The sequence below is a fragment of the Monodon monoceros genome, unplaced genomic scaffold (assembly GCF_005190385.1).
Source record: "Monodon monoceros isolate NGI ecotype Baffin Bay Population unplaced genomic scaffold, NGI_Narwhal_1 Super_Scaffold_3, whole genome shotgun sequence".
NCBI classification, from domain to species: domain Eukaryota; kingdom Metazoa; phylum Chordata; class Mammalia; order Artiodactyla; family Monodontidae; genus Monodon; species Monodon monoceros.
This window is the reverse complement of record NW_021703780.1, coordinates 5,463,270-5,488,868: the sequence shown is the minus strand read 5'-3', so window position 1 is coordinate 5,488,868 and position 25,599 is coordinate 5,463,270. Positions and strand designations below refer to the sequence as shown.

General features: G+C 44.9%; 1 protein-coding gene across 1 annotated transcript in view; it reads right to left on the bottom strand.

The window, feature by feature from the left end:
* LY86 (lymphocyte antigen 86) overlaps nucleotides 1-25,599 on the bottom strand; it is a 52,876-nt gene that overhangs the window by 16,653 nt on the left and 10,624 nt on the right. Inside the window, exons 2-3 of the mRNA XM_029242521.1 lie at nucleotides 8,405-8,491; nucleotides 7,021-7,149 (exon numbers count right to left, since the gene is read on the bottom strand). Of these exons, the coding sequence (XP_029098354.1) occupies nucleotides 7,021-7,149; nucleotides 8,405-8,491 (216 nt within the window). The remainder of the gene's footprint in view (nucleotides 1-7,020; nucleotides 7,150-8,404; nucleotides 8,492-25,599) is intronic.

Genomic DNA, 25,599 nt, shown 5'->3' with positions numbered 1-25,599 from the left:
ACTTGGAAACTTCTCAGGCTCCTCCCCGGAGGTGCTGAAGGGGACACGGGACTTGGAAACTTCTCAGGCTCCTCCCCGGAGGTGCTGAAGGGGACACCGGGGGTGGGTCCAGCAAGTTGTGGTTGAAGAAATCCTCCAAGTGATGCTGAGGCAGGTTCGAGTTTGAGAACCACTGGACCGGGCTAAGCTGCCCGCTCTCCAGGGGTGAGGCAGGCAGCAGGAAATCCTTACAAAATAACACTGGCTTTGGCGGCATGCTGCCTGCAGCTCTAACATGACAGTGAGGATGATGACGGCAGAGAACCCGTGTGATTCCCAGGTGGCAGAGAAGCATCACTCCCTCCGGGGGTCTGTTGACTCATCCAGAGGAAACGGAACCAAGACACACGAGTTCCCATGTAGGCCACACTGTCATCTGGGCTCTGACCAGTGGTGGGTGAAGGACAGGGCCAGAAGCTGGGATGGGGAGAGACTGAGGAAAAATCCCAAGGACCAGCAGAGCAGAAAGCCTGAAGCAAAGCAACTTGGAGAAGCAAGAGGCCTACAACGGCCCAGAAATCGAAGATGAGCAAACAGGCAGGCGATGCTACCCCAGAGAAGATGTATTCTTAAACTGAGGCCTCAGGTGAAGCCACTTATTCCCCTTCTTTTAGAGCAGAAATCAGTGACTGCGTTCCTGGGGCTGCATTTATTAATAACGTGTGCTGTGAATGCAGAACATTTGAAAATTGAGGCCGGAGGTAAGGCTGCGGTGTGCTTGATAGAGGCTTTTGGGCCATTGGCATGGATAAACGGTGGAGCTTCTTCAAGGTAGCACTTGCCTGGAAGGTGTTTTGTCCTGTTTTCTCCTGTAGGTGCAAGGTATGAGGCATTTTGCAGAAGGCGTTTGTGGGAATTTTTCCAAGTCGAGGCAATTTCCAAGTTTCTTCCATTTCTTAGACCCGAGAAAAAGAGCACTTAGAAACAGAGACAGCAAGGGCAATGGAACTCTAGCTGATGAAACGTGAATTGCTGATCTAGACAGAGCTGTTAGGACTGAACTCTATAGTTACTGTCAGATTGAGAAGCCTCTGCAATTGATGGTCTCGGGCGATGGCCGGGCTCACATGCTCAGTGTGAACCAGGACAGACAAGAAATGCCCAGGTTTTTCAAGAGGCAGAGAAGACAGGTGGCTGGCATGAGCGCCCACTAAGATTTCACCTTCATCTATTCATAGGTGTGAAATCAGTGAGACTTGCAGCAGCATCCCTTAGCTGCCGTCAGGAATAGTATCTGCCTTGCGGGCAATGTCATGTCAGACCTGAAAAACTGTTCTCAGGGGATCTTCTCTTCCGTATATTGAAATTCATCTAATTATGATGTATTCCCCACTTTGGACAAACACTGAACGTAGGTAAGCTTGGATTTTACACAAAAGATAAACTAGGGAGCAATTATTTCTTGACTCAGCAGCTTGCAAAACATGTCACTATCGTATTTATTTTAATTCCAAGCTTTCCCGATGCATTTAAAATTAAGTCCACAACTAATGTTTGCCTGTAGCCTATATATTGCACGAAGTGAGGTATGTCAATATCTGTTGTGTGTATCTCATAATAGATTTTTGCTCCTTCTGGAAAGCGGTTGTTGCACAGGTACAGGGATGGGTGCACCAAGCGTCAGCAGTTCTCACGGGATTGCTCTCTTCTCTGGGATTCTGACACATGTACGATGTCAAGTCCTCTCATCATGTTTCCTCCATGTCAATCACAGCCGTCAAGTGTCAAAGAAGAGCCCTTACCCTGAAGGTCTCCTAGTTTATGATCTTATATATCCTGTGCGTACGTGGGCACACACATGCACACGTGCACACACGCAGGGACACACTATCTAACCACATGGAGATTCTACCGGCATTAGTCTTATAACATGAGACACAGACCTACTAGAGAATGGACTTGAGGATATGGGGAGGGGGAAGGGTAAGCTGGGACAAGGCGAGAGAGTGGCGTGGACACATATACACTACCAAACGTAAAATAGATAGCTAGTGGGAAGCAGCCGCATAGCACAGGGAGATCAGCTCCGTGCTTTGTGACCACCTAGAGGGGTGGGATAGGGAGGGTAGGAGGGAGGGAGACGCAAGAGGGAAGAGATATGGGGACATATGTATATGTATAACTGATTCACTTTGTTATAAACTAACACACCATTGTAAGGCAATTATACTCCAATAAAGATGTTAAAAAACAAAAAAAGAAGTTTACTGCAGCTTCCCTCCTCAGGGATGGTAATTAGGTGTGGTCTCTAGGGACATTCAATTTAATCCCAATTCAGTCGTAAACATTGATGGAGCCAGTTTGAAAGCATCAAGACCAAGCAAAGCAAATGGATCTATATGACCTGATGCCAGGAGGAGAGAAAGGAGCAGGAAGTAGAGTAGGAAGTAAAACAGGGGCCGAGTTTGGTTCCTGCTAAATGAACCCACAGCCAGTAAAGGGGGCTGTGGGAACACAGGGAAAGAGTACAGAATGGATACGAGATGATCCAACACTTTGATTCAGATTCTGTGTAACTCCAAATATCATTGAGTGTTAAGTAGGTTATGATTCTTTTTTGAAAACTCTTATTTACTATCCGGAGGGGAGAGAATTCATCCTCTCTAGTCTTTCCTACAAAGATCAACTAATATTTAAAAGAGCAACCTTGTAAATTTATTATACTAACGAAAGAGATTTCCAAAAAGATGAAAATAAGGTTCTGCAGTGCCACCATTTAGAGGTAATCATGATTAACACCCAAGTGTATACTGTTTCAGAGTTTTTTGGTGTATACACTTACATACATTTTAATAAAAACAAAATCCAATAGTGGGTACTCTTTTATGGCAGCTTCTTTGTCACTTAACAATATTTTTATGAGTATCTTTTTATGTACCTTCATAATCTCCTACAGCATCATTTAAAAGCACAGCAGATTGTACCTTTGTTTGGCTGAAAAACTGGCTGAATTCAGCCCATTCCCTATAATTGGACCTATAGGCTGTTTCCCCCAAATTATCCATCACACCCTTAATGGGAATGTCAAAAGAGCATCATTGGCTCTTCGAATCCCATGTGCTTTTGCCTTAGAGCTAGCTGAGGAAGATGCAGAAGAAAAGGCAACAGCATTTTATTCATACAGTCTTATTAAGCCTGACCCATTCTGCAGTGTTATCTGGCTTGGGGAACAGCCGGCTGGGTGCAGAGGAATGCATCGTAATGCCGTGGAAACATCACTCAACTGCGGCTGATACCGTACGTACTGTGTGGCCTGTGGTGGGGACAACAAGTCTTGTCACCGCTCTGCTGAGAAGGACCTGCAACCCCGGAGGCACTCAGCTTTCTCCTTAATACATCACCAGCCACCACTGGTGTTTGAGCTGGAATTGACCTCACTGCTCATCGGTGCCGTTTTGTCCCCTTTTCTAATCACTTCTTTTCAATAGAATCATTCCTGCAGTAGGCTTGTGGGTGGGTTAAAAAAATTTAATAACCCAAGAAGCCTCTGAATGTAAGATTTTACTCTTTCTTGGCTTATGTAATTTACATAAGCATTTGTTTATGCCGCATTTGTGTATCGCTTTTCTGATCAAACTTCCTGGCGATTCCGCAAGTTTGGCTTCTCAGCTCCCCCGGTGCAATTATTAACCCCACAGCAAGAAAGCCAATAAATGGCCGCAGGGCTGCCCGGTGTTCAGATAAGATAAACACCAGCCTTTCAAGCTGCTGAACTGAATTGGACTACCTCAGTTTTGGGGAATAATATCTCTTCTGTTTTATTAAACTTATTAAAACCATTCACGGAGGAAAAACTAGTTCAGTTTTCTTAAACTTGGAGGACCAAGATATTTACTAGGGTTTGACATGCTTTTTGCCTGTGGTATGCGTAAACATCATCGGATGGTCACTTCTGGGCTGGTAAGCTTGCATTTAATCCATCATATGCAAACTCAGTTATTTATTGCATCTTTATTCGGTGCCAGGCTCTCTTTGTCAGGTCTGCAGAGATAGAAAGGAGCAAGAAAGATTCCCCCTTCCTTCAGGGAGATCACAGTTTGAAGTGTCTTCCTTCAAGGAAGACTCACACGCACACACACTATATAGTATAACTTCAGCTGAGATAAGTAAGAATGTGATACTCCAGGAGGATCCAGAGGGAGCATTTCACCAGGTTGGGGGCTGGAGGAATGTTTCCCAGAGGAGGTGATCCTTGAGCTAGGTCTGGGCAGAAGACAAAGGGAGAACGGATATTCGAGGCCAAGGGGACCATCAGAGCAACGTCATGTCAGTGAAAACACAGGGTGTGGTCGGACAATGGCAAATGACTTATGATAAAGCTGGCGCTTAAGGGTGCATCCTCGTGGGGCAGCATGTGTCTAGAAACAGGCTAGAGTCAAATGTGTGATGAACTTTGGTCACTAAAGAACTTAGACTTTGTTCTGTAGAGATGGGGACTCTTGGAGTCTTTTGGGAAGAGGGGAGACGTGATCAGATCGGTATTTGAGAAAACCATGCTGGTGGCAGTAGGGAGGGAGGGAAACCAATTAGAAGCCATTTCTGTCATCCAGGAGGGAGATGGGGAGACTTTATCCAGGGAGTAGAAGGAAGGAGGAGTGAAGGACAGCCCAGTATGTGTCCTTTCTTACTAAGCTGGCGGTACTTCCAAGCATACCACTATGCCAGTATGCTTGGAAGAATGCATTTCATACATTTGGGTTCAAGAATACTTATTTGGGAAGAACACTGGAAAGATAAGCCAAAGACAGGAGATAGGACAGTAGACGCTGGCTAGAGGTATCAGCTTATGAAGACGTCAGTCTTTCTCAGGGGGGTTATTATTTAGTTATCAGTTCAAGATGCTTTGAGGTCCTCCAAAACATTCTGTAAAATCAGGAATGCTTGCAGACCATCAGCATTTTATGCTATATTATATATAGCCTCTAACTGGCTTTCAAAGAACCTAAGGCAATCAGGAAAGTAATTCTGTATTAAATTTCCCAGATTGCCCTGTTCCAACAGGTTGAATCCATTGGGAATGACCTCTACCCATCCAGCTTCCTTGGCATTTTATACCTCTTTAATGCAACTTGGAAGAGTTGTCTTGTGACTCTCCAATCCCTTCAGACTGTCATGAATGTCTTTGAAGGCAGAAACTATTTTTGGTTCATCTTCAGGCTCCCCAAAGTGCTTGGCATGGAGTAGGGACTTAGTGTTGAAGGAAGGAAGGAAGGAAGGAAGGAAATGGGAAGGAGACTGACTGTAGGGTGAGGAGTTTGGTACAGGCATGGCCGAGGGCAGGTAGAAAAAGTTAAATAGGGGCCAACTCATGAAGAGTTCACCGTGCTGGGGAAATACATCAATGCACCCGATTAATCAGAAATATTTCCAGTAAGTTGAAAAAGGAAAACTGACTAATCATTCTTTGGTAGGTTAGTTAAGAATTTTAAAATGTCCTGATTCGAAACAAAGTCAGATCACTGGCCAGAAAGAGTTCTTAAATAAAAAATTTTAAATAAACTCCTGGTCAAAAGGCACATTCATACATTTCATTGTTTGTTCTTTTGCTCATTCATTCCTTAGAAGCCAAGATTATGGCTCTGGAGCCAGCCTGTCCAGGTTGAAGCCATGGGTCCCCCACCAGCTCTGTGACGGCACAAGGTCCTAAAACTCTGTGCCTTGTTTTCTGCATCTGTAGAGTATTAATAATACTAACTCTTGAGGGTGGGGTAGGAAGTAAATGACTCACTGGATGAAAAGCTCTTAGAACAGTGTGTGGCACCAGTGCTTAATATTGCATTAGCTATTTCACTCTGAATATGTGCTGTCCTTAGCACTCCCTATGTATCCGTGCATTCAGTATCCTGCGAGTAAGAAGATGGAGATGGTAGCACCCCATCCACAGGAAGTCTATGGGGGATGACAAATGAGAGTGAGCGATTGGAGGCCAACATGGCAGGTGCTAGAATTGAGTTATGAGTCCCACACTTCGGGGAGCAGAGAGGAGGGTCGCGAGGGAGGGCTGAGCTGAGGCTTGTCGCCTGCACATCACAGCCAAGTCCAGCCTGCTCCTTCCAGCCTGCACGCCCTAAATTCCCCCATTTTCTTGCACAAACCTCCCTTGTCTGCATCCCTTAGGATGGGAAGGGGACCCCAATTCTTCTCGATTGTTTGTTCAGAAAGCATAACTGGCTGATTTCTCTCTAGTTTGCGTGAATGTGGAAATAGAGAAGCAGGTGTTTGTGGGCTGTGGGATTAAGGGTCTGCTCCCCCTTGGCCGACGGGGACGGGATGGAGGCCCTGGGAAGGGGGACGAGAGCAGCTTCCGGGGAAGGTCAGTCACAGGTCAGACCCAAGTTTTAGTTAAATACACAGAGGCATCTCAGGGCCTCAGTGAAGACGGTGGTGAGGACAAAGGAGGACGTGGCGGGGGACAGGCCAGAGTGGGGTACGACTAGCAGAGGGTTGGGGGTTGGTGAATTGGAGAAAGAGGAGATAATACAGCGGGTTTCACGCTTCTATTCAATATATTTTGAATCAAGATACCTAATGTCCCTATTGGCCATTGGCTCAAAGGGAATGACCACAGTTCAACAGTGACATTTGGAAAGCTTCATTTTATCCCGCCAGCGTATATCGAGGAGACCCTGCCACTAAAGGGATCACTGACGAGAAGCCTGGAAACACTGAATCTCAGTGAATTTGGGGAAGCTACTGGTTCTTTCTGTCGCTAGTCATTTTTCACAAGGTGCCACCACTAACAGTAACAAGTTTCTCTTTGTAAACACCCGATAGGCACATTTCATTTGCTGTTCACACTCCCCCGTAAGGCAGGCCCTGTGGGATGGGCCGTGTGGTCGTTTTTATACAACACGTGATGATACGTGAGGTTAAGCTCGTCCACAGGTGAGGAGGGAGACCCAGACGCCGGCCTGGGTGTCCTGGCCTCCACCGTGAGCTCCTGTCCACCTCCCTCTGGGCATCAGCCAGCCAGACACCTACCTCCTTTCCTTCTTCCGCAGAAAGAAAACTTGGGTAGATCCACTTCACAGATGGGGTAGGAGAAGTTCAGAATGGACAGGCCTTTACTGAAGAGAGCGATGTCCAGAAACAGCTCCTTGATATCCTCCCCTGAAGGGAAAGGGAAGACCAGCTTTCCTGTTAGTGTGGGTTTTGCTGTGCATCACGGTGTTCAAAATTCATAAAAGCATGAGCCAAAGGACCTTTCTTTTCCAGAAATCTGCACTGTATAGGGAACAGTTTTCTTTTTTGGTAAAACAGCATGGGGGCAACGCTACTGGGACAGCCCTGGGGATGAAATGCGGCCCTTTCACGAACTTCAACTGCTTGGAGCAGGTGGCTGACCTGCTCCCCTGGCCTGATGCCATGGCCCCTGAATGTGGCGGCCGGGGGCCTGGCTTCCACAGCTTCTCAGCTACGTAGTCCCAGGTGCCTCCTCTGAGAGCAGAGGGCTGTGGTCCAGCCTGCCTACCCTCACTGCTGATGGCAGGCAGACATTGTCCCGTTGTCACACAGGAAGCTTCCGGCTGCTCTGCAGAGCTGGCTCCCGACTTTCTGCCCTTTTCTCCATCCCTCCCTTTTATGTTTCACTCACTCCTCCTTCTATTCCTCTTTCCTCTCTGTCTCTCCCTAAAGCATCCATGGAGCTGCTGGTATAGAGCCCAGAGGCTGTGCAGGGTCTGGAAATATGAAGATGCATGAGAGTTCTTGGCCTCCGGAATGTTCCCTCCATTTCTCTGGAGTGATCCCACATGCTCAGTTTATTAACTCCTTCTGCCCTGGTTTTGATGAATCTGTGTTAGAAAGGAGATACACTAGCAGCTATAGCAATGTAATGACCAACGGTAATGACACGCCCACGTAAAAATAAACAATCAGAAAGCATTCTGGCTCATGGATTGGGGTGCAGGGAGAAGATATTCCATGTCTTTGCCTGTGTCAAGGTTTAAGAACTTATAAGAGCTATTTGGGGAATGAAATAATGCAAAGATAAACCATGCTGCTGGTTGTGGCTTGTTTGGGGCTGAGATAACTAAGCAAAAAAGGTCTCTCAAGCAGACACCAATATTTAGGCTCAAAATATTTTCTTTATTTTGCTTCATATACTGATTCCAGGGGCTTGTAATACCCAAATGAGTGCCTAGGGTCTTTTTGGTACAAAAGCACAGCATGAAGTGAGAGTTCTGCTCTATCTGGATATTACCCAGAGAGAGAAATGAAAACGAAAATGGCACTAGAGTTAATTCCAGAGAGTGATGGGAGCAGTGGTGTCGCCACAGCCGCCACAGTGAACACGGGCAACTGGGCGTCGGGGCCGCGAAGAGGTTGTGTAATGTTTTATATTATGTCAATAATTTTTACTTACTCAGAATGATTCCAAATCTGATGTTGATATTTGGTTTTAGTTGTTTGAGACACTGGTCAACAGACAAGCCAAAATCTTGTAACGCGTCTGCCAAGAAGAAAACAACAGATTAGGTGTGAGGACACTGCATATGCTGCAAGCTCACATTCAAAATGTACAGCAATTCTTTTTTCTTTTTTTAATTATTATTATTTATTTATTTTAACATCTTTATTGGAGTATAATTGCTTTACAATGGTGTGTTAGTTTCTGCTTTATAACAAAGAGAATCAGCTATACGTATACATATATCCCCATATCTCCTCCCTCTTGCGTCTCCCTCCCACCCTCCCTATCCCACCCCTCTAGGTGGTCACAGAGCACCAGCTGATCTCCCTGTGCTATGCGGCTGCTTCCCACTAGCTAGCTATTTTACGTTTGGTAGTATAGATACGTCCATGCCACTCTCTTACTTCGTCCCAGCTTACCCTTCCCCCTCCCCATGTCCTCAATACCTGTTTTATTCCTTCCTTCCTCCCTTCATTCCTTCCTGTATCCGAAATACTTTTTTTTTTTTTTTGCGGTACGCGGGCCTCTCACTGTTTTGGCTCCTCCCTTTGCGGAGCACAGGCTCCGGACGCGCAGGCTCAGCGGCCATGGCTCATGGGCTCAGCTGCTCCGCGGCACGTGGGATCTTCCTGGACCGGGGCACGAACCCGTGTCCCCTGCATCGGCTGGCGGACTCTCAACCACTGCGCCACCAGGGAAGCCCCAATTTTTTTTTTTTTCGAAATACTTTTTAAAGTATACAAGCACGTATGACTTTGTACTTTACTCTTTGACTTGTCCCACAATAATTAACCTAAACACAGAGCTCCTAGAGGCAAGAGCCAGTGTTTGTTTTGTTTGTATTGTTTTGCTTTCCATGTCCTTTTCCTTCATGTTTCCCACTGGGCCCCAGAGAGGACGACTGATTTTAACTGAGAGTCTATGTTATGTGAGTCACTGAACTGTGCACTTTATGAGCTATCGACTTAATTCTTCAGACTCCCCAGTGCCTAGCACAGAGCCTTGCAGTCGGACACATAGTAAGCACTCCATAAATGCACACATGAGTGGATGAACGGGCCACGTATGAAGCTACCTCAGCTTCAAATCCACCCTTCAGGGCTCTGCTGTGTGAAGCTGGGGGCGCTCTTCAACCACGTTTCTCCTTTGCCACCTGCCAGAGATGTGCCAGAGGTCAGACTGGGGCTGAGCGGGCGAAGGACTTGCTTCTTCTTACCCGCTTGCTGATGCTTGAGCGTGTCGCCCGGCGATGGCCTGTCACCCTGGCAGTGGCTGTTGGTTCCAGTGTCCCTCTCTCTCTCTCTCTCTCTCTCTTTTTTTTTTTTTTTACTTTATACTACACTTTGTTTATTTTGCCTTGCACCTTCTTGGAATCAGCTGAGGCTCAGCTCTACTGGCTCCAAGCTTCTGTGATGATGGTACCTCGGAGGCCATCGCCCCTTCCCCAGCTGGCAGCGTCTCAGCAGCTCAGGCCCTTCTTTCAAGCTTCTAGGTTCTAACAACCCTAACCTCTGTCCTCTGCTCATAGCCCTCTGGGGGCAGCTGCTTCCTTCTGCTTTTCTGGTTCTCTAACAACTGCTTAACCAACACTCTGTATTAAAGTTTCTCCGTGGAGATGACTGACAGGGTCTCTGAATTCCTGACCGGACCTAGACTGATAGAATGAATGACAATCTTGAGAGACAGGCACGATTGTCCTTATTTCACAGGTGGGAAAATAAAGACTGAGAGAGGTGGTGCTGACTTACCTAGGTTCAAGAACTAGAAAGTGGCAGAGTCAAGGTTCAAACCCAGACTTAAAAACAAATCAATAAGAAGTTGCCCCCCAGTGCTGCACAGAGGCACTCACAAAGTAGAGCCTTGAAGACGTATGTTAAGTTTCTGATTAGTGAGATTGCCTGGAACCTTTGCATGCAGACATATGGCATTTGCATGCAGACATATGGCATCTGGCGGTTCTGTTTCATAACTGGCTTCAATTTCAGCTTAGCTATGAGCTCACATTGTCGATGGGAGCGTTCCAGACCGTTTAATCATCCACATCGCTGACCTGGAGGACATATAACTGTCTGTGATACCTGCCGTGGAAACGATCACTAGGCTGTTCAGGCTTGCGAATCTAATCTAGGTGCACTTTCGTTTGATGAACCCCCCTGTGATCTGGTCACTAATTTTCTGGGGGGATAAAAGCCATTTTCTCTTATGCTTAGTTTACTTCTTCACTGGCATCTTCGTGTCATCCCAGGGTTTCTTTCATCTTGGAAAATGGGACCAGGGGGTAAGGAGACAATTGTTTCTGCTACACATTTGGCCCTCGGTATCGAAAAAGAGGCCAACTAACAGACGTTTGGGAACGTGCATCCTCAAAATCGTGAGCAAATTTAAGTTGCGATCTGCGGAAAGGTAAAAGAGGCTAACCGTGTGTCGCTTACCTAATTAGCAGGTGCAAAATTACACTGTGCTTATCAATATTTTAAATGTATAGATGGAGAGAATAAACTAAGGGCAGGAGAAGGAAATAAAACATCTCCCTGGCACTGGAAAAATATTCTTGTTAGGAAAATAATCTTAATAAAAAACAAAGTTAAAAAGGAAGCAGCAGATTGCTTCTCTCTGAGGATGTGAGTATAAAAACAGAAAGATAGATTGCTTAAAAAGTGCTTAGGGCTTTGGTGCTCTTTTCTAGCAGTTATTTCAATTTTATATTTGAGAGCGAATTTTATATTTGGGAGTGAGTATGCACTTTGCAGTTGTCTTGGGGAAAATGACATCCATCCCTCCCATCCCCCCAATCCCAGCCTCACACACTTATAGCCTTTCCTCTTTTGACTTGTATTTTCACTCTGGCGCTTGGCATGCTCTATACCAGGGGTTCCCAACCCATGGGCTCTGGACCGATAGCGTCCAAGGTCTGTTAAGAACCGGGGCCACACGGCACGAGGTGAGCGGCGGGCAAGTAAGCGAAGCTTCATCTGGTGCTCCCCATGGCTCCCATTACCGCGTGCATCACCCCTACACCCCCAAACCCCCCACCCCCTGTCTGTGGAAAAACCGTCTTCCACGAAACCAGTCCCTGATGCCAAAAACACTAGGGACCGCTGCTTTACACTACATTATATTTTCCTGTAAACCTCTACTAGATGCTTCAAGGCAGGCTCCCCTGCTTCAGGGCCCAGCATAATATCTTAAGATTATACTAGGTTCCAAGTAGTGGTTTGTTGAATGAATAATAGAGGTTATCTGTAATCAACTTGTGCAGAACTTTAAAGCCAGATTTCTCCACCTTGTCACTATTGACACTTTGGGTCAGAAATCTTTTTTGGGGGGTGGCTGTCCTGTGCAGCAACACCTCTACCCACTAGAAACCAGTAACATCCCAGCCCCAATTCCAGCCCAAATAGGTTACAGACATTGCCAAATATCCCCTGGGGGACAAACTTGCCTGGTGGAGAGCGATTGCTTTAAAGAATTGCTTTCTCAATTGCCAGACAAATGCCTCAGAATCACCTACCAAAATTCAAGACAGTGGGTTGCATTTTTAAAGGAGTTCTCCTTATACAGTGTAAGAATTGATTGGGGGCAAGGGTGGGGGGATTTTTCCTTGGACACTTGCCTCAGGTAATTTTGACCACATATACATTGGATTATCCGAATGTGGATCCTCTGAAAGAATAAAATGGGAAAGTTAATGAGAGCTGGCGTTCCTGGGCTTCGAGGGCAGAGATAAATGTTTCTTCCAGACACTTCACTGTATAGCAGTGAATGGACTGAGGAAAGAGGCAAAGCTTCATAGGAAAATATATGACCTGTTCATGGAAAATATTTTTTCCTTTGCCTCTAAGCTATACCCCCTTTCTGTCTGTTCTGTCCTCATGTGTGACTTCTGCCTAAGAGAGGCCCGCAGTTACAGTGGGCGAGGCCAATGCGCCGCAACCTGCCCTGCTGTCCACACACACCAGGGACAGGTGTGCCTGGAAGGCAGACTCCTCCAAACGCCTGACAGGAAATCCCTCGGTGGGTGGGGAGAGAGGCTGGGGAAGCAGCCAGCGGCATCTGCATTCCTGCTAAGGGCAGTCAAATGCATCCTGGAACTGTTTCATGCTCCTTCATGGAGTAGCATAGACTTAGGTAAACGGGTAGGGTTTAGCATGTGCAAGTTCTTTACACATCTCAGCTTCAGAGCCATTCTTGGGCCTTGAGTTCTGTTCCTTGCCTGTGCTCTCCCTGGCAGGGCTGGCCCTGGGCAGTTGTCCAGGAGAGGATGAGCTGGCCTGGGGTGTTTCTGGCCAGCGTTGGGCTCTCAACTGGAATCAGGGAGAAGACGACAAAACTCAGCCTCTGGAAGTGCAGTTCCTCCCCGAGGATGGCGGGGCCGAGGGCGTGGTGGGGCCAGGAGCCGGTGTGTCTCGGGCGAGCCATGCATCCCTAGGTCCTCGAGTCCGTGGTTGTTGCTCTGTGCCCTGTGTCCATCCTCTGTGCTGCTGGTTTCATGGTTTGAAGGACAGAGGACGGGGGGCCGTCTCTCATGCTGCTAGTCTCATTTTCCGATTTCATACCTCTGCTTGAGGCTTTAAAAAAATTTTTGTATTTTGAAATCATTATATTCTCACAGGAAGTTGCAAAAAGATAGAAGTTTCAGGTACCCTTCACCCAGCTTCCCCGCCACGGTGACATCTTACACATAGTACAGTATCAAAACAAAGAGACCAATGTTGGCGCAACCCACAGGGCTCTTTCAGATTTTACTAGTCTTACTCACACTTGTTCACGCGTGTGCACATGTGTGGAGTTCTGTTGCTTAGGTTTTAAATGTTGTTGCAAAGTGGGTGAAGCATTGGCTTTCCTGCTCCCGTGGCGGGGAGGGTGGAATTCCGACAGCAGTGTCACCCTGAAAAAGAGCTGACACCCCTCCAGCCTCCCCTCCACTAGCCTTCCCCACGTTCACGTCCAAGTCCATCCAAGGCTGTCCACGACCTTCCTGCTGCGTGAAGGTAGCCTCTCTCTCTTTCTCCTTCTTTCTCTCTTTCTCCCTCCCACTCCTTCCCTCTTTCTCTGTGCTCCCCTCCAGCACTTAGGTGGGCTACATCCTGAGATCCAGAGCAGTGACTTTCTTCTAACATCCCTTAACCCACCCATCCCTTAACCCATGACTTTAGGAGCTGATATCGCTTCCTCCGTGTGCTGTTGGCAGAAAACAGGCTGCTCCAGGGGAGTTCGATATTCCACGGCGTGTTTTATAGCACGTTTCCAATAGAGGCATGGCTTGGGGAGGGTAGAGAAGGACAACAGAGACAGGGGAGGGGCTTACTGTCAGCACATCGCTCGGATGCACTGGTGAAATCGACTCTAATGGTTTATGGAGAGAAGAAAAACTTGGGCAAACAGAATGTGAGCAAAGCTGGTCTGCTTCTGGTTGGTTAATAAAATAGCACCGGATAGCTTCTTGCTCTGTAATAAAACCCGATATATTACAGTTTTTCAGAGAAGCAGAAGCAATAGGATATATAGAGATGATATCTAGCTAGCTAGCTAGACATAGACACAGATATAACACAAAGAGGGTATTTATCATGTACATATATAGAAATATAATATATATAATATCTATCGAGAGATTTATCTTAAGAAACTGGCTCATATAAGAGGGGCTGAGGGTGAGAAAAAGCCAACTTAGTTTTTAGAAGTATTATAGATAGGGCTGTCCTCGTCCCAGGGAAGCATAGAGAGTGAGCCAGAAACTGTGCCTGGGGAGCCATCGATGGTTCTAGAGGAAGGGCGTGACAGGATCTGACCTGTGCTTTCGTTGCCTGCGATCAGTTCTCTCCTTTCTGTCCAAATCCTGGCCTCTCCGTCCCTATGAACTTAGATCTATGCCAGTTAGCATAGACTACCTAGTATTCATACTACATACACACTATCTTATATGATACTGTCCTGCCTCCCCAACCAAGGTCAGGCCCAAGAGGGTGGGACTTTTCCCTTATATATCATTCTGTTATATCCTCTTATATTTTTGATTACTCTCCCCTTCTCATTGCGTCTGACCTCATGTATCTCCAGCACAGGTGCTAACTCAGAGTTGCAGGATAAATGGCTCTCACTTTATTCTCTACCTTTTGAAACTGTTTACCTCTATCTGCAGCATGAAAATTTGGACAATTTCCAGTAAGTGAGAGAGGGCTGGATCTCATACAGGAAAACCTTGTTTGCCTCTCTCCTGCCTTTTGTATCTTCACAATCCAGCTCAACCACTCTCCTCCCCAGGATGCCCTGGAGTTTCCTGATCTGTCCTTCCTGAGGTCTCTCATGCATGGCTCCCTCTGTACATCTTCATCATACCTTTATCATCATGAAGTGCGGGAACTCTTGCTGGTTTGTATCTCGCATAGGTAGATGACACTAGGGTATAAGCTGTGGGGGTTAGGAATTCTGTCTTATTTATCCATCCTTACATAACCAGCATCTAGTACTGGACACGCCCCCAAATCTCAGCTGGTTGGACAAATAGATATAAAGGAGAGAAGGTTGGGCAGTTTGATGACACCAGGAGGGAAGCTGGGCTTTCACGTCCATCTGTGATGGGTGCCAGCGATCACTTGGGAAGCCTGAGTTTTAAAGCCAGTGATTGATTTTCCCCACACTTGGAAGGCTCTTTGGAAAGGTGTTAGTACATATTAACTTTATCATCATAATAACCAGGGTATTTGCCTTGGCACTTAGGATGGAGTTTCTGAGTGTGGTTGAAAATCTAGTCCCAGGCCAGATATTAGCAGATGTACCTCTACTATCTTTCAGAATTCTTTTGCAAATAAAACAAAACAAACAGACCTTGCTTTTGACTTCTTCTTTTAGGTTGGGTGATTACCAGCTCTGCAAGCTTGTACTGTTTACAGTACAGGCCTGGTTGTGCATGGATCTGAAAGTTTCCTTTCTGACATGGCAGTATTTTCATGGGGGGGGTTAATTTTCTTGTGTGATTCCTAGGATAACATTCAAGGGTCATTATGGATCCCTAAAAAATATGGATGGGGGGGGAAGTCTTCGGTGAGAAGCCATTGCTGGAAATCCATTACCGTGGCAACAGAAAATTAATATCCTCTTTTTTGTCCTTGATGCGTTGTGGTGCGTTTCTTCCCCCGTTCCCTCATCCTCCTTCCCTGCCACTGAAGAGAAAGAAATGACTAACAAGGTGGTAAATGTATTCTAGCTAGTTGTTCTGTTATTTCCTGATCTCTCCTTTTTCCTCCACCTGTCAAATCTTATTACTATAGAATAGCACGGCAAAGCTCCCCGATGGGCTATTATATTTCAAATAATAGTAGCTCTGCCCCATTCCAGTCTCCTTGGTCAGCATTTCATTGGGAATTGACTCACCTGGCCAAAGTTGGGTATACAATCCGGCTTTTTGTTTCTTCAGCTTGAACATGTAGAGTGGGTGTTTGAAAATGCTTAAACATGGTTCCTGATATCAAACACGACCAAAATGCATGAACACCATCACAGTGGAACAGCTCCTGCTTGTAGCTGTACAGAGGGCAAGAATTCCTACACCCCGCAGGCTGCCTGGTAAGCCTGGTGAATGCATTTTTGAGTGTGAAGGTAGGTTTGGGCTGCCAAATTCAAAATCCTGGATCCCTCACCTTGTCTGCTTCGGATTCACTGGAACTCAGTATTGATGGAGAAGGGGTGTGAACCTGCATCCTCTTTTGGCCTCTGAATTCCACTCCCCAGGAGTAACCTGTGTTTGGCTTCCACGAGCTTAGGGGGAGATGGTTTTTGTATGATAGTATACACATTAGAGACCAAAAAGAGAGAAATGGCAATGAGGATGAGGTTTCATCCAAAACACCTTGCCAAATGTCTCAAGGAAAATAACGACCCATTTGAAGCTATTAAGATTGATCTTTTGCATCTCAACTGTAGATTGACAGTAAACACTAAATGCACAGTTTTATTGCGTGTTACCAAGGGGGTATCATGGTGCCACAAAAAATCTTAACATGAGCGTACGAGCAAACTTGAACTTGTCTTACAGGTGACAGTGCATCTTAGTAGCTGGAGAATGGGAACTGCAGCTTAGCCTCTCATTCATTTTACTGAGTACCTGACACATGGCAGGAAGAACACTAGGCCTTGGGGATACAAAGACAAACCAGAACAGGCTGCTGCTTTCATCTGGAGTATAACACTTTCATCACCTAATTACGATACTACATGGTCCAAACACAAACTCAATAAAAGATACACGTATACTCTAAATCTCTCATTTTATAGTCAACATAGAGTCAAACTGTCTTCTGCATGCAAGGCGTATCTCCCATGCTCTCACTCCGCACTACCTGGCCTGGCCCCTTTGCAGGTTAAACACAATCTTAGTAACGGTGTTGTTATTCACTCCTTCAACTACTACCACCGCAATCAAGATACAGACACAGAGAATGCTCCTCATGCTGTCCTTTGACAGGCACTCCCTACCCCACCTCCCCTTCCCTATACCCCAGAAACCATGAATCACTGCTCCAGCAGTATAATTTTGTCATCTTGAGAATGTTATCCAAGTGGAACCATACAATATGTATGCTTGCTTCTTAACTTGTCATATATATATATATTTTTTTAAAATTGAAGTATAGTGGACTTACAATATTATATTAGTTTCAGGTATACAGCATAGTGATTCAATATTTTTATACATTACAAAATGATCACCTCATATGCAGCCTTTTGAGATTGGATTTTTTTCATTCTCCATGGTGTCCTGGAGACCCATCCAGGTGGTTGTGTGTCTCATTCGTTTTCGTGGCTGAGTTGTTTTCTGTAGTGTGGACGTTTCACAGCTTGTTTAACTGCTCACCTGTTGAAGGACATCTGGCCAGTTTGGGACCATTAGAAATAAAGCTTTCACATACAAGTTTTTGTATGAACATGGTCTTCATTTCTCACCCAGGACTGAGGTTGCTGGGTTATATGGTAAGCGTATGTTTGGTTTTATAAGAAACAGCCAGTTTTCCACAGTGGCCGTGCGTATTACATTCCCTCCAGCCTAGTAGGCATGCCCTCTTAAGAGAAACACTTGCCCAAGAAGCTTGTTCCCTGGGAGGAATCGGGAAAGGGGCTGTAGTCAACAACTACAGGGGGTTGACAACTTTTTTGCCCACTCAGCCTTCAAGGTTCAGGCAAAACTCCCTCCATGACATGAGGTGGAAGTTCTCAGGAATGATCAAATCCTAGAAGCTGTGAGGTGCACACGCAGCAGTGGCTAGTTGTTGTTAATGTCCATCTGGTGGAGGGCGGCTTGGGTGACCAGCCGTGATGGGGGTTTCCTTCCATAGCCCCCCTTCCTTCCCAGCGCTGTGTTCAGGACCCCTGAGGAAGTTCTTGTCATGCCGTCACATGGAGGCCTGCAGAACAAGTGCTAATTCTTATGACTTGTTTCCCCAGCGCTTTCTAGTGTGAGAGCAACTTACTATATACTTCTTCCCCCTTGAGTCCTGCTCTCCCCACACTGGGTAACAAAGTGTCCACTGCTGCCTCCAACCCCCCATCAGAGTCACAGGAGGAAACATCAATGTACACTTTTCCTAGGAGGCAAGCCTACTGACGGAGCTGATGGTTTGTCTTAGCTTGTCAGGCTGTCACAACAAAATACCACAGACTGGGTGGCTTAATTTCTCACAGTTCTGGAAGCTGGGGAGTCCAAGATCAGGATTCTGGCTGATTTGCCTCCTGGTAGGAGCCCTCTTCCTGGTTTGCTGACTTCTCCATGTGTCCTCATATGGCAGAGACAGAGAGAGAGACCTCTCTGGTCTCTTCCTCTTAGAAGGTCACTAATTCCATCACAGGGCCCCACCGTCATGACCTCATCTAACCCTAATTACCTCCCAAACACCCCTTCTCCAAATACCATCACATTGAGGTTTAGAGCTTCAGCATATGACTTTTGGGGAGACAATACAGTCCATAACACGTGTAAAGACCCTCCTCTTCACTGTTAGCAGTCAGAAAAGGGTCCAGAGAGTGACACTGTTTCTGAATTGACCACCCTGATATGGAATGAGCATGAGTGCCCAACAGAAGGCACTGAAAGGGAGAGGAAGTGTTCAAGGGGGATCACAGATGCATCCTTCATGAGAGAATAAGAGGCACAGTATCTCCAGAGCATTTAATCAACTCTTCCTAAAAACACCCTGGAGATTTACTGAGAAGGTGGAGTCGGTACACAATGAGAGTTTCCACCAGGATGTCTTGTACTGAAATCTGGGAAGCAGGATTCCAAATTCCCAGAACTGGTTCACCACTTATTCTTGCATGTCTCACATTAGGAGATGGAGCCAGAATGAATCTGCTGGATGTCCCAGCTTTGCAGTAGAGCGCTCCCTGATGGGAAGGAGAAGGATGTTTCTCATTGTGTGGCATGGACCACCCAGGAACAGAATCCCGTGACAGGAATGACATAGGTCTACAAGCACTCACTGGTCGATACTGGAGGAGAAAAGAACCAGCTGCCTTTAGTTTGGATCCTCTGCCAGCAAAATAAATTCCTAATTAAGAAAAGGACTCATTTCTCTGCTTCCTGAATCAACACAATCCTATTAGTTTCCTCCTGTTTAGAGGATTAAAAATACTTTTGCTAAAAATATAAAAAGAATTCTGTTGGAACATTGCAAACTGACATGAAAAATAAGATGGAAACCTGACTTCAGATTAATAAATGAGTCACACACTTACTGAATAACCACAGACTACCTGCCCCAATGACCTGCACACAAGTTCAGTGCAGCATGTGAGCTGATCACTGCAAAGTTTCAAGCAGACCTGACTCAACACCTCACCCATCTCCTTCACGCCATCATTGGAACCATTTGGATATCGTTCAGCCTTTTTTTTTTTTTTTGCCATCTGTTCGTGTGTTTTCAGAACATAGCATTTAAAAACTGTTATTGTATGGAAACATTACTAGACAAAACTGGTTAAACTAGAGAAATTCTTCTACATACCTTTGCCTAGGCTTAATTAAGCCTCAGAGAAATGGAAAGAAAAGTCCTGGGTTGGGAAGCATTTTCTGACATAAGGAGACATAAATAATAGATGCTCACAACCGTTTGTAATTGTGAAAAATTAGAGGCAACCTAAATATTTATTAAAGGGAGAATGTATAGGGGCTTCCCTGGTGGCACAGTGGTTAAGAATCTGCTTGCCAATGCAGGGAGCACGGGTTCAATCCCTGCTCCGGGAAGATCCGAAATGCCGCAGAGCAAATAAGCCCGTGCACCACAACTACTGAGCCTGGCTCTAGAGCCCACGAGCCACAACTGCCGAGCCTGCGTGCTGCAACTACTGAAGCCCATGCACCTAGAGCCCATGCTCCACAACAAGAGAAGCCACCGCAATGAGGAGCCCGTGCACCACAACAAAGAGTAGCCCCTGCTCACCTCAGCTAGAGAAAGCCCATGCTCAGCAACGAAGACCCAACAGATCCAAAAATAAATAAATAAAATAAATAAGTTTAAAAAAATATTTAAGAAAAGGAGAATGTATATAATTTTAGTCTATGCAAATAATGATATATTCTACATCTGTGAAAGTGAATTAACCAAAGCTACGTATGCTAGCTACCTTTTGGAATAATATAATACACTGATTTCAAAATAAATTGTTAGTTCAACTCCCATTAATTCCAATAAATTTTAATTAGGTTTTTCTATGTTGACAGTCATATTGTATGCATATAATAATATTTTGTATCCTCTTTTCAAATCCTTAAACATTTTATTTACTGTGCTGGTGAGGGCCTTCAGTGTCATGTTCAATATAACTGGTGATGGTGGGTGCTCTTGTCTGGTTCTTGGTTTTAAAGGGAATGTTTCCAATGTTTCACCATTAAGTGTGACGTTTACTGTAGATTTGTATTTTAGGTACATTTCTTTAAAGAGCAGAGAGCTTATTTTAAAAATTCAATCTGGTAGATCCTCAAAAAATTAAAAATAGAACTACCATATGATTTAGCAATTCCACTTCTGGGAATAGATCCAAAGGAAACACAAACATTAACTTGGAAAGATATCTGCACCCCCATGTTCACAGCAGTATTATTTACAACAGTCAAGACACGGAAACAACCTAAATGTCCATTGATGGATGAGTGGATAAACATTTTATTATAGTTATATATATGTAAGTTATTCAGCCATTAAAAACTGTGGGATAATAATGGTTGTTGTTTTAAACTGCTAAATTTTAGGGTAATTCATTATGCAACAATAGGAAACAAATACATTCCCGTTTCAAATTACATATTATTATCATTCATTGTTTCTTTTAATGTATTAATTCTTTTCTCCCATTCCATGTTGCATTTCAGAACTTATTTCTGGGAACATTTTATTTCTTTCTGAAGTATCCCTTAGAACAGTGGCCTCCAACCTTTTTGGCACCAGGGACCAGTTTCGTGGAAGACAATTTTTCCACGGATGGGATGCAGGGGTGGGGGGAGTGGTGGTGGTGGGGTGATGGTTGAGGCAGTAATGCTAGCGATGGGGAGCAGCAGATGAAGCTTCGCTTGCTCACCCGCCACTCACCTCCTGCTTTGTGGGCCGGTTCCTAAGAGGCTATGGACCAGTAGTGGTCCACAGCCTGGGGGCTTGGGGACCCCTGCCTTAGAAAGTTCCATTACTGTGAGTCTTTTGGTGGCAAACTCTAGATTTTGTTTGTCAAAAAAAGTCTTTAATTCCCTCTTATTTTTGAGTGGTAATTAGTTAAATAGAGAAGTTGAAGTCGATTGCTGTTTTCTCTTTTCTCTGAGTATATTGCTGTTGCTATATTAAAATCTTCTATCAGTCTAAATATAATTTTTTGCTACATGATTTCTCTTGCTATATATTTATACCAGTTATTTTTTTTCCCTTTGTTAATTTGTGGTTTTACTCCAATGGGTCTAGTTGTGGAATTCTTTTTATGAATCCCACATGGGAATTGTTGTGTTTACTGAATTTCAAGATTCATGTCTTTCATTAATTCCAGGAAATCCCAGTACTTTTCTTCAGAGATTGCCTTTTCCCTATTATCTCTGTTTTGTTTTATAGCTGTAGCTCATATCTCTCGATTTCTCCATGACGCATTTTGAGTAATATCTCCAGACCTTTCATCCAGTTCATTAGTTCTCTCTGAGCTATTTTAAAATCTGTGTTTTAACCTAGCCATGATTTTTTTATTTCAACAATTAAATATTTTATTTTAAGGGTTTCTCTTTGATTCTTTTTCAAATCTTTCAGATGTGTTTTTTTACATTGTATTTTTCCTTGCTCATGTTTTAGATTCCCTCTTTTATTTCTTTAAACAAATGACATGTTCTCAGTTTCATATTCATATGTATCTTATATTTTCCAAATCTAATACATATAGGGCTATAATTTTGCTTTTTGTTTTTCTGCTGACTTTCCCTCATGGTGGCTTATTTCCTTGTGTTTTTAAATTTTGGATCGTGAGCTCAATCTTCAGAAATCATGTGAAACCTGAATTGAGAGTATGTATTCCTCCAGAGAAAGTTTGCGTTTTCTTCTGTCAATATGTCCCAGGTATTCCCAATCAAGACCCACTTTAATTTAATTTCTAGGTTTGGGATTTCCTGGATCACGAATGGAATATACATTTTTGTACCTAGAGGTTTGAGCCCCAAACCAGTGGTGATATCAGGTCTGGAGTTACTGCTTCTCAGGGAAGAGTTACTTTCTCCAGAGGCCAAGCAGAGTCAGATAAGTTTCTTTGTCTTCCATTTTGCTGAAGAATGTGTTTTTTTTTTTGTCCACTTTTAATTGTGACTATAACTCTTTGACGGTCCTTGTTTCATGATGGGATTGATTTCCACCTTGCACAGCACAGGGCATGGTTGCCAGACTCTCACAGAGCCATTGAAGCCACATTCTGGCCCACGGAGTCAAACACCTGTTCTGAGGACAGACATAGCTTCGGCGCTGGCTTTCCACTCTGCTTTTGTGCTTTCTTTTAGCTCTGGCTCTTGGAAACCTCCCGTTCTTTCATGCAAGCTTACCTATGCATTCAAAAAGATTTGTGTCACATTGTACCCAGATGTTTTATAGCAAGACAGTTTTTCATGATGTGGAGACCAGAAGCTTGCCCATTCCACCTGCAATGGCCACTTTTTGTGGGTTGTCTTTGTCTCTCTTTTGTCAGCGTCCTCTTCATGAACGCTTTTGTGTATATGAGAAGTTCCAATGCACAAAGGGGATTTATTCTCTCCAAAGCCTTCCTGCAGATACCTATGACTGCCTGAGGGCTTTCTCTGGGTGTGGGAGTGAGCTTGTTCTATACACTGTCAAGCCAGTAGTGATGGGGAGCCAGTGTACCCAGGAACAACCATGACAGATAGAAGCTGCTAGACCAATGCCCCAATTTCTTCTCCCTTCAGACCTGACCACCATAAGGCATGTTTCACGGGTCTCCCAGGGGTCCCCAGAAGGACCAGGCTTCAGTTGCCCACAGTGGTTACCTGGATTGGCTTCCTTTTCTTCCCTGCCTCACTTTTTCACTCTCTTCTGGTTCTTCCCAGAATCATTTCTTAAATAAATTTGCACTCAATTCCTGTGTCACTGATCATTTCTCAGGAAACTCTAAACTTAACACTTAAACTTATTCCTCTACTTTATAATGAATATTGACTATGTATATGGTGCTAATTGTTGTGGTTTCAAAGACAAATGCAAAGAAATAGTTTCATCTTTAGAGTAGTTTATATTCTAGGCCTCCTGCTTTCCAGCGTTTTTTTAGAAATACACATTTCAGTGAAGTTTGTAGGTGGCAAGAAGCATTTCAACAGATCTGGGTCAAAGTCTAACTGGCAGTTCCAGGTGTTTGGATGATGATGGAAATAGCACGGGCTGGACGCACTTGGATACTTGATTCTTAGGCCAGCAAGAATATTCCAAATTGAGTAACTGGTTACCTAACTTTTACATATTTGGCATTCTTGGGGATTCATATGGTGACGTCACTTTGATACAGAGGGTAGTGATGTTAAAACTGAACTGTAAGATGGTTTTTTAGAGATACTCTGAGTCCAGGAAGGGAAGCCATTCAGGTCTAGGTAGCAAAAAAAAAAGGCATAACCAGTCTAAAGTCTCCCCTCTCTACAGCAGAGGCCATAAATGGCTAGAGCTTGATTTGCTCCTAGCTTTCAGATGTGTTTTTTGGCCTGCACAATGTTTAAAAACACTTAGGCTATAAGTGTCCATCGACAGATGAATGGATAAAGAAGATGTGGCACATATACAATGGAATATTACTCAGCCATAAAAAGAAATGAAATTATTTGTAGTGAGGTGGATGGACCTAGAGTCTGTCATACAGAGTGAAGTAAGTCAGAAAGAGAAAAACAAATACCGTATGCTAACACATATATATGGAATCTAAAAAACAAACAAACAAACAAAAACTGTTCCGAAGAACCTAGGGGCAGGACAGGAATATAGACACAGACATAGAGAGTGGACTTGAGGACACGGGGAGGGGGCAGGGTAAGCTGGGACGAAATGAGAGAGTGGCATGGACATATATCCACTACCAAATGTAAAACAGATAGCTAGTGGGAAGCAGCCGCATAGCACAGGGAGATCAGCTCGGTGCTTTGTGACCGCCTAGAGGGGTGGGATAGGGAGGGTGGGAGGGAGATACAAGAGGGAGGAGATATGGGGATGTATGTATATCTATAGCTGATTCATTTTGTTATATAGCAGAAACTAACACACCATTGTAAAGCAATTATACTCCAATAAAGATGTTAAAAAAAAAACACTTAGGCTAATTGCCGTATTCATAAATTAGGAGGTTGTCCTTCTAGATTAGGAACTTTTCTTCTGAAAAAGTATAACAGAAGGTTAGACATCCCAGGTCCCACAATCCCACACAGCGATCGGATGGAGCTGAATAGTAGTTTCCTCTTCGAGATGAGAGGAGAGCTATAGTCCCTGTAACTTTCTATTGTAAATTACAACTGACCCACCTCCTTCATAATTTGCCTTTTCCATGAGTGTATTTGAGCGTTTGAGCCGAGCCCTATAGCTTCTGGAATGGGTGAGATGTAAGGAACTGATGAGTTTTGCAGGAAGGGAACCATGGTCTTCTCTCTGTCACCGCTTTCCAGAATTCTGAAGGTCCGCTCCCCCAGGAAGGCAGCACCGCTGAGACCCCGAGAGCAGGCAGTGTTTACACACTTCTGCTCATTATTTTGGCTCCCAGCTCTAAAACCTCAGACACAATTGGACACTTGATACTTGCTGTCCAACCACTGCTTCAAGTAAACCGAGAGCCATTGGCAATTTTCTCCTCAGGTATTTTTTTGGGGGAAACGTGCACACTCACTGACACAAGAATTGTTCTTTCATTTAGTTAAAACCAAAGCCAAGTGTGAGGCAGAAAAGCTGTTCACCCTGGAACACGATCTTCCTACCCACTCTCCGTCCTGCTTGAATTCCATCAGCTCCGTATAAGTCAGGCTAGAATTTAGACTCCAGAGAACTGAGTCTCCAGTACTACCCTTCTGGAACAGTCACCAGGCAGGTTCTAGACCCAAGCCTGCTGACACCAGGGGAGCTCTTGCCTTCACTGTTCTATCAAACTATGTCATTTGTATGTAAAGTTTGCAGTGATAGGACATTTACGGAACTAAATGGTCCTCTCAGTATTATAAACGAGCCCCCTTAGCTCTTGTGTATACACAAAGTCCCTTGTTTTGTAGGGGCCTGGCAGGGAGGGATGAGGGCACATCGCCTTAAGAGAAAGGCTGCCAAAAAGAGGATCCTGTGCACTTCGGGGGTGTGAGTATGAAGGAGAAGATCTGGTCGCGGCGTCCGCAGTATCTCTGGCCTGACATTGGGTGAGTTCACATCATGGCGTTTATGCAGAGGACAGGACGCAGAGCTGCCCAGGAGGGTCCTGGGATGGGGCCGCCACCACCCTGCTCTGTGGCTGTGATCGGGACACATTGCTTCCCTGGCTCCGAGTTTCCTCTTCTGAACACGGAGGTGCTCGGACTGAAGCCCTGAGGTTCTGTCTGGCCAGCACATTTCCCAGTTCTGTAAGAGATCCCCCGGCTGCTCTGAGCCTGTGGGCGGGGACTGAAAGAATGCTGACCC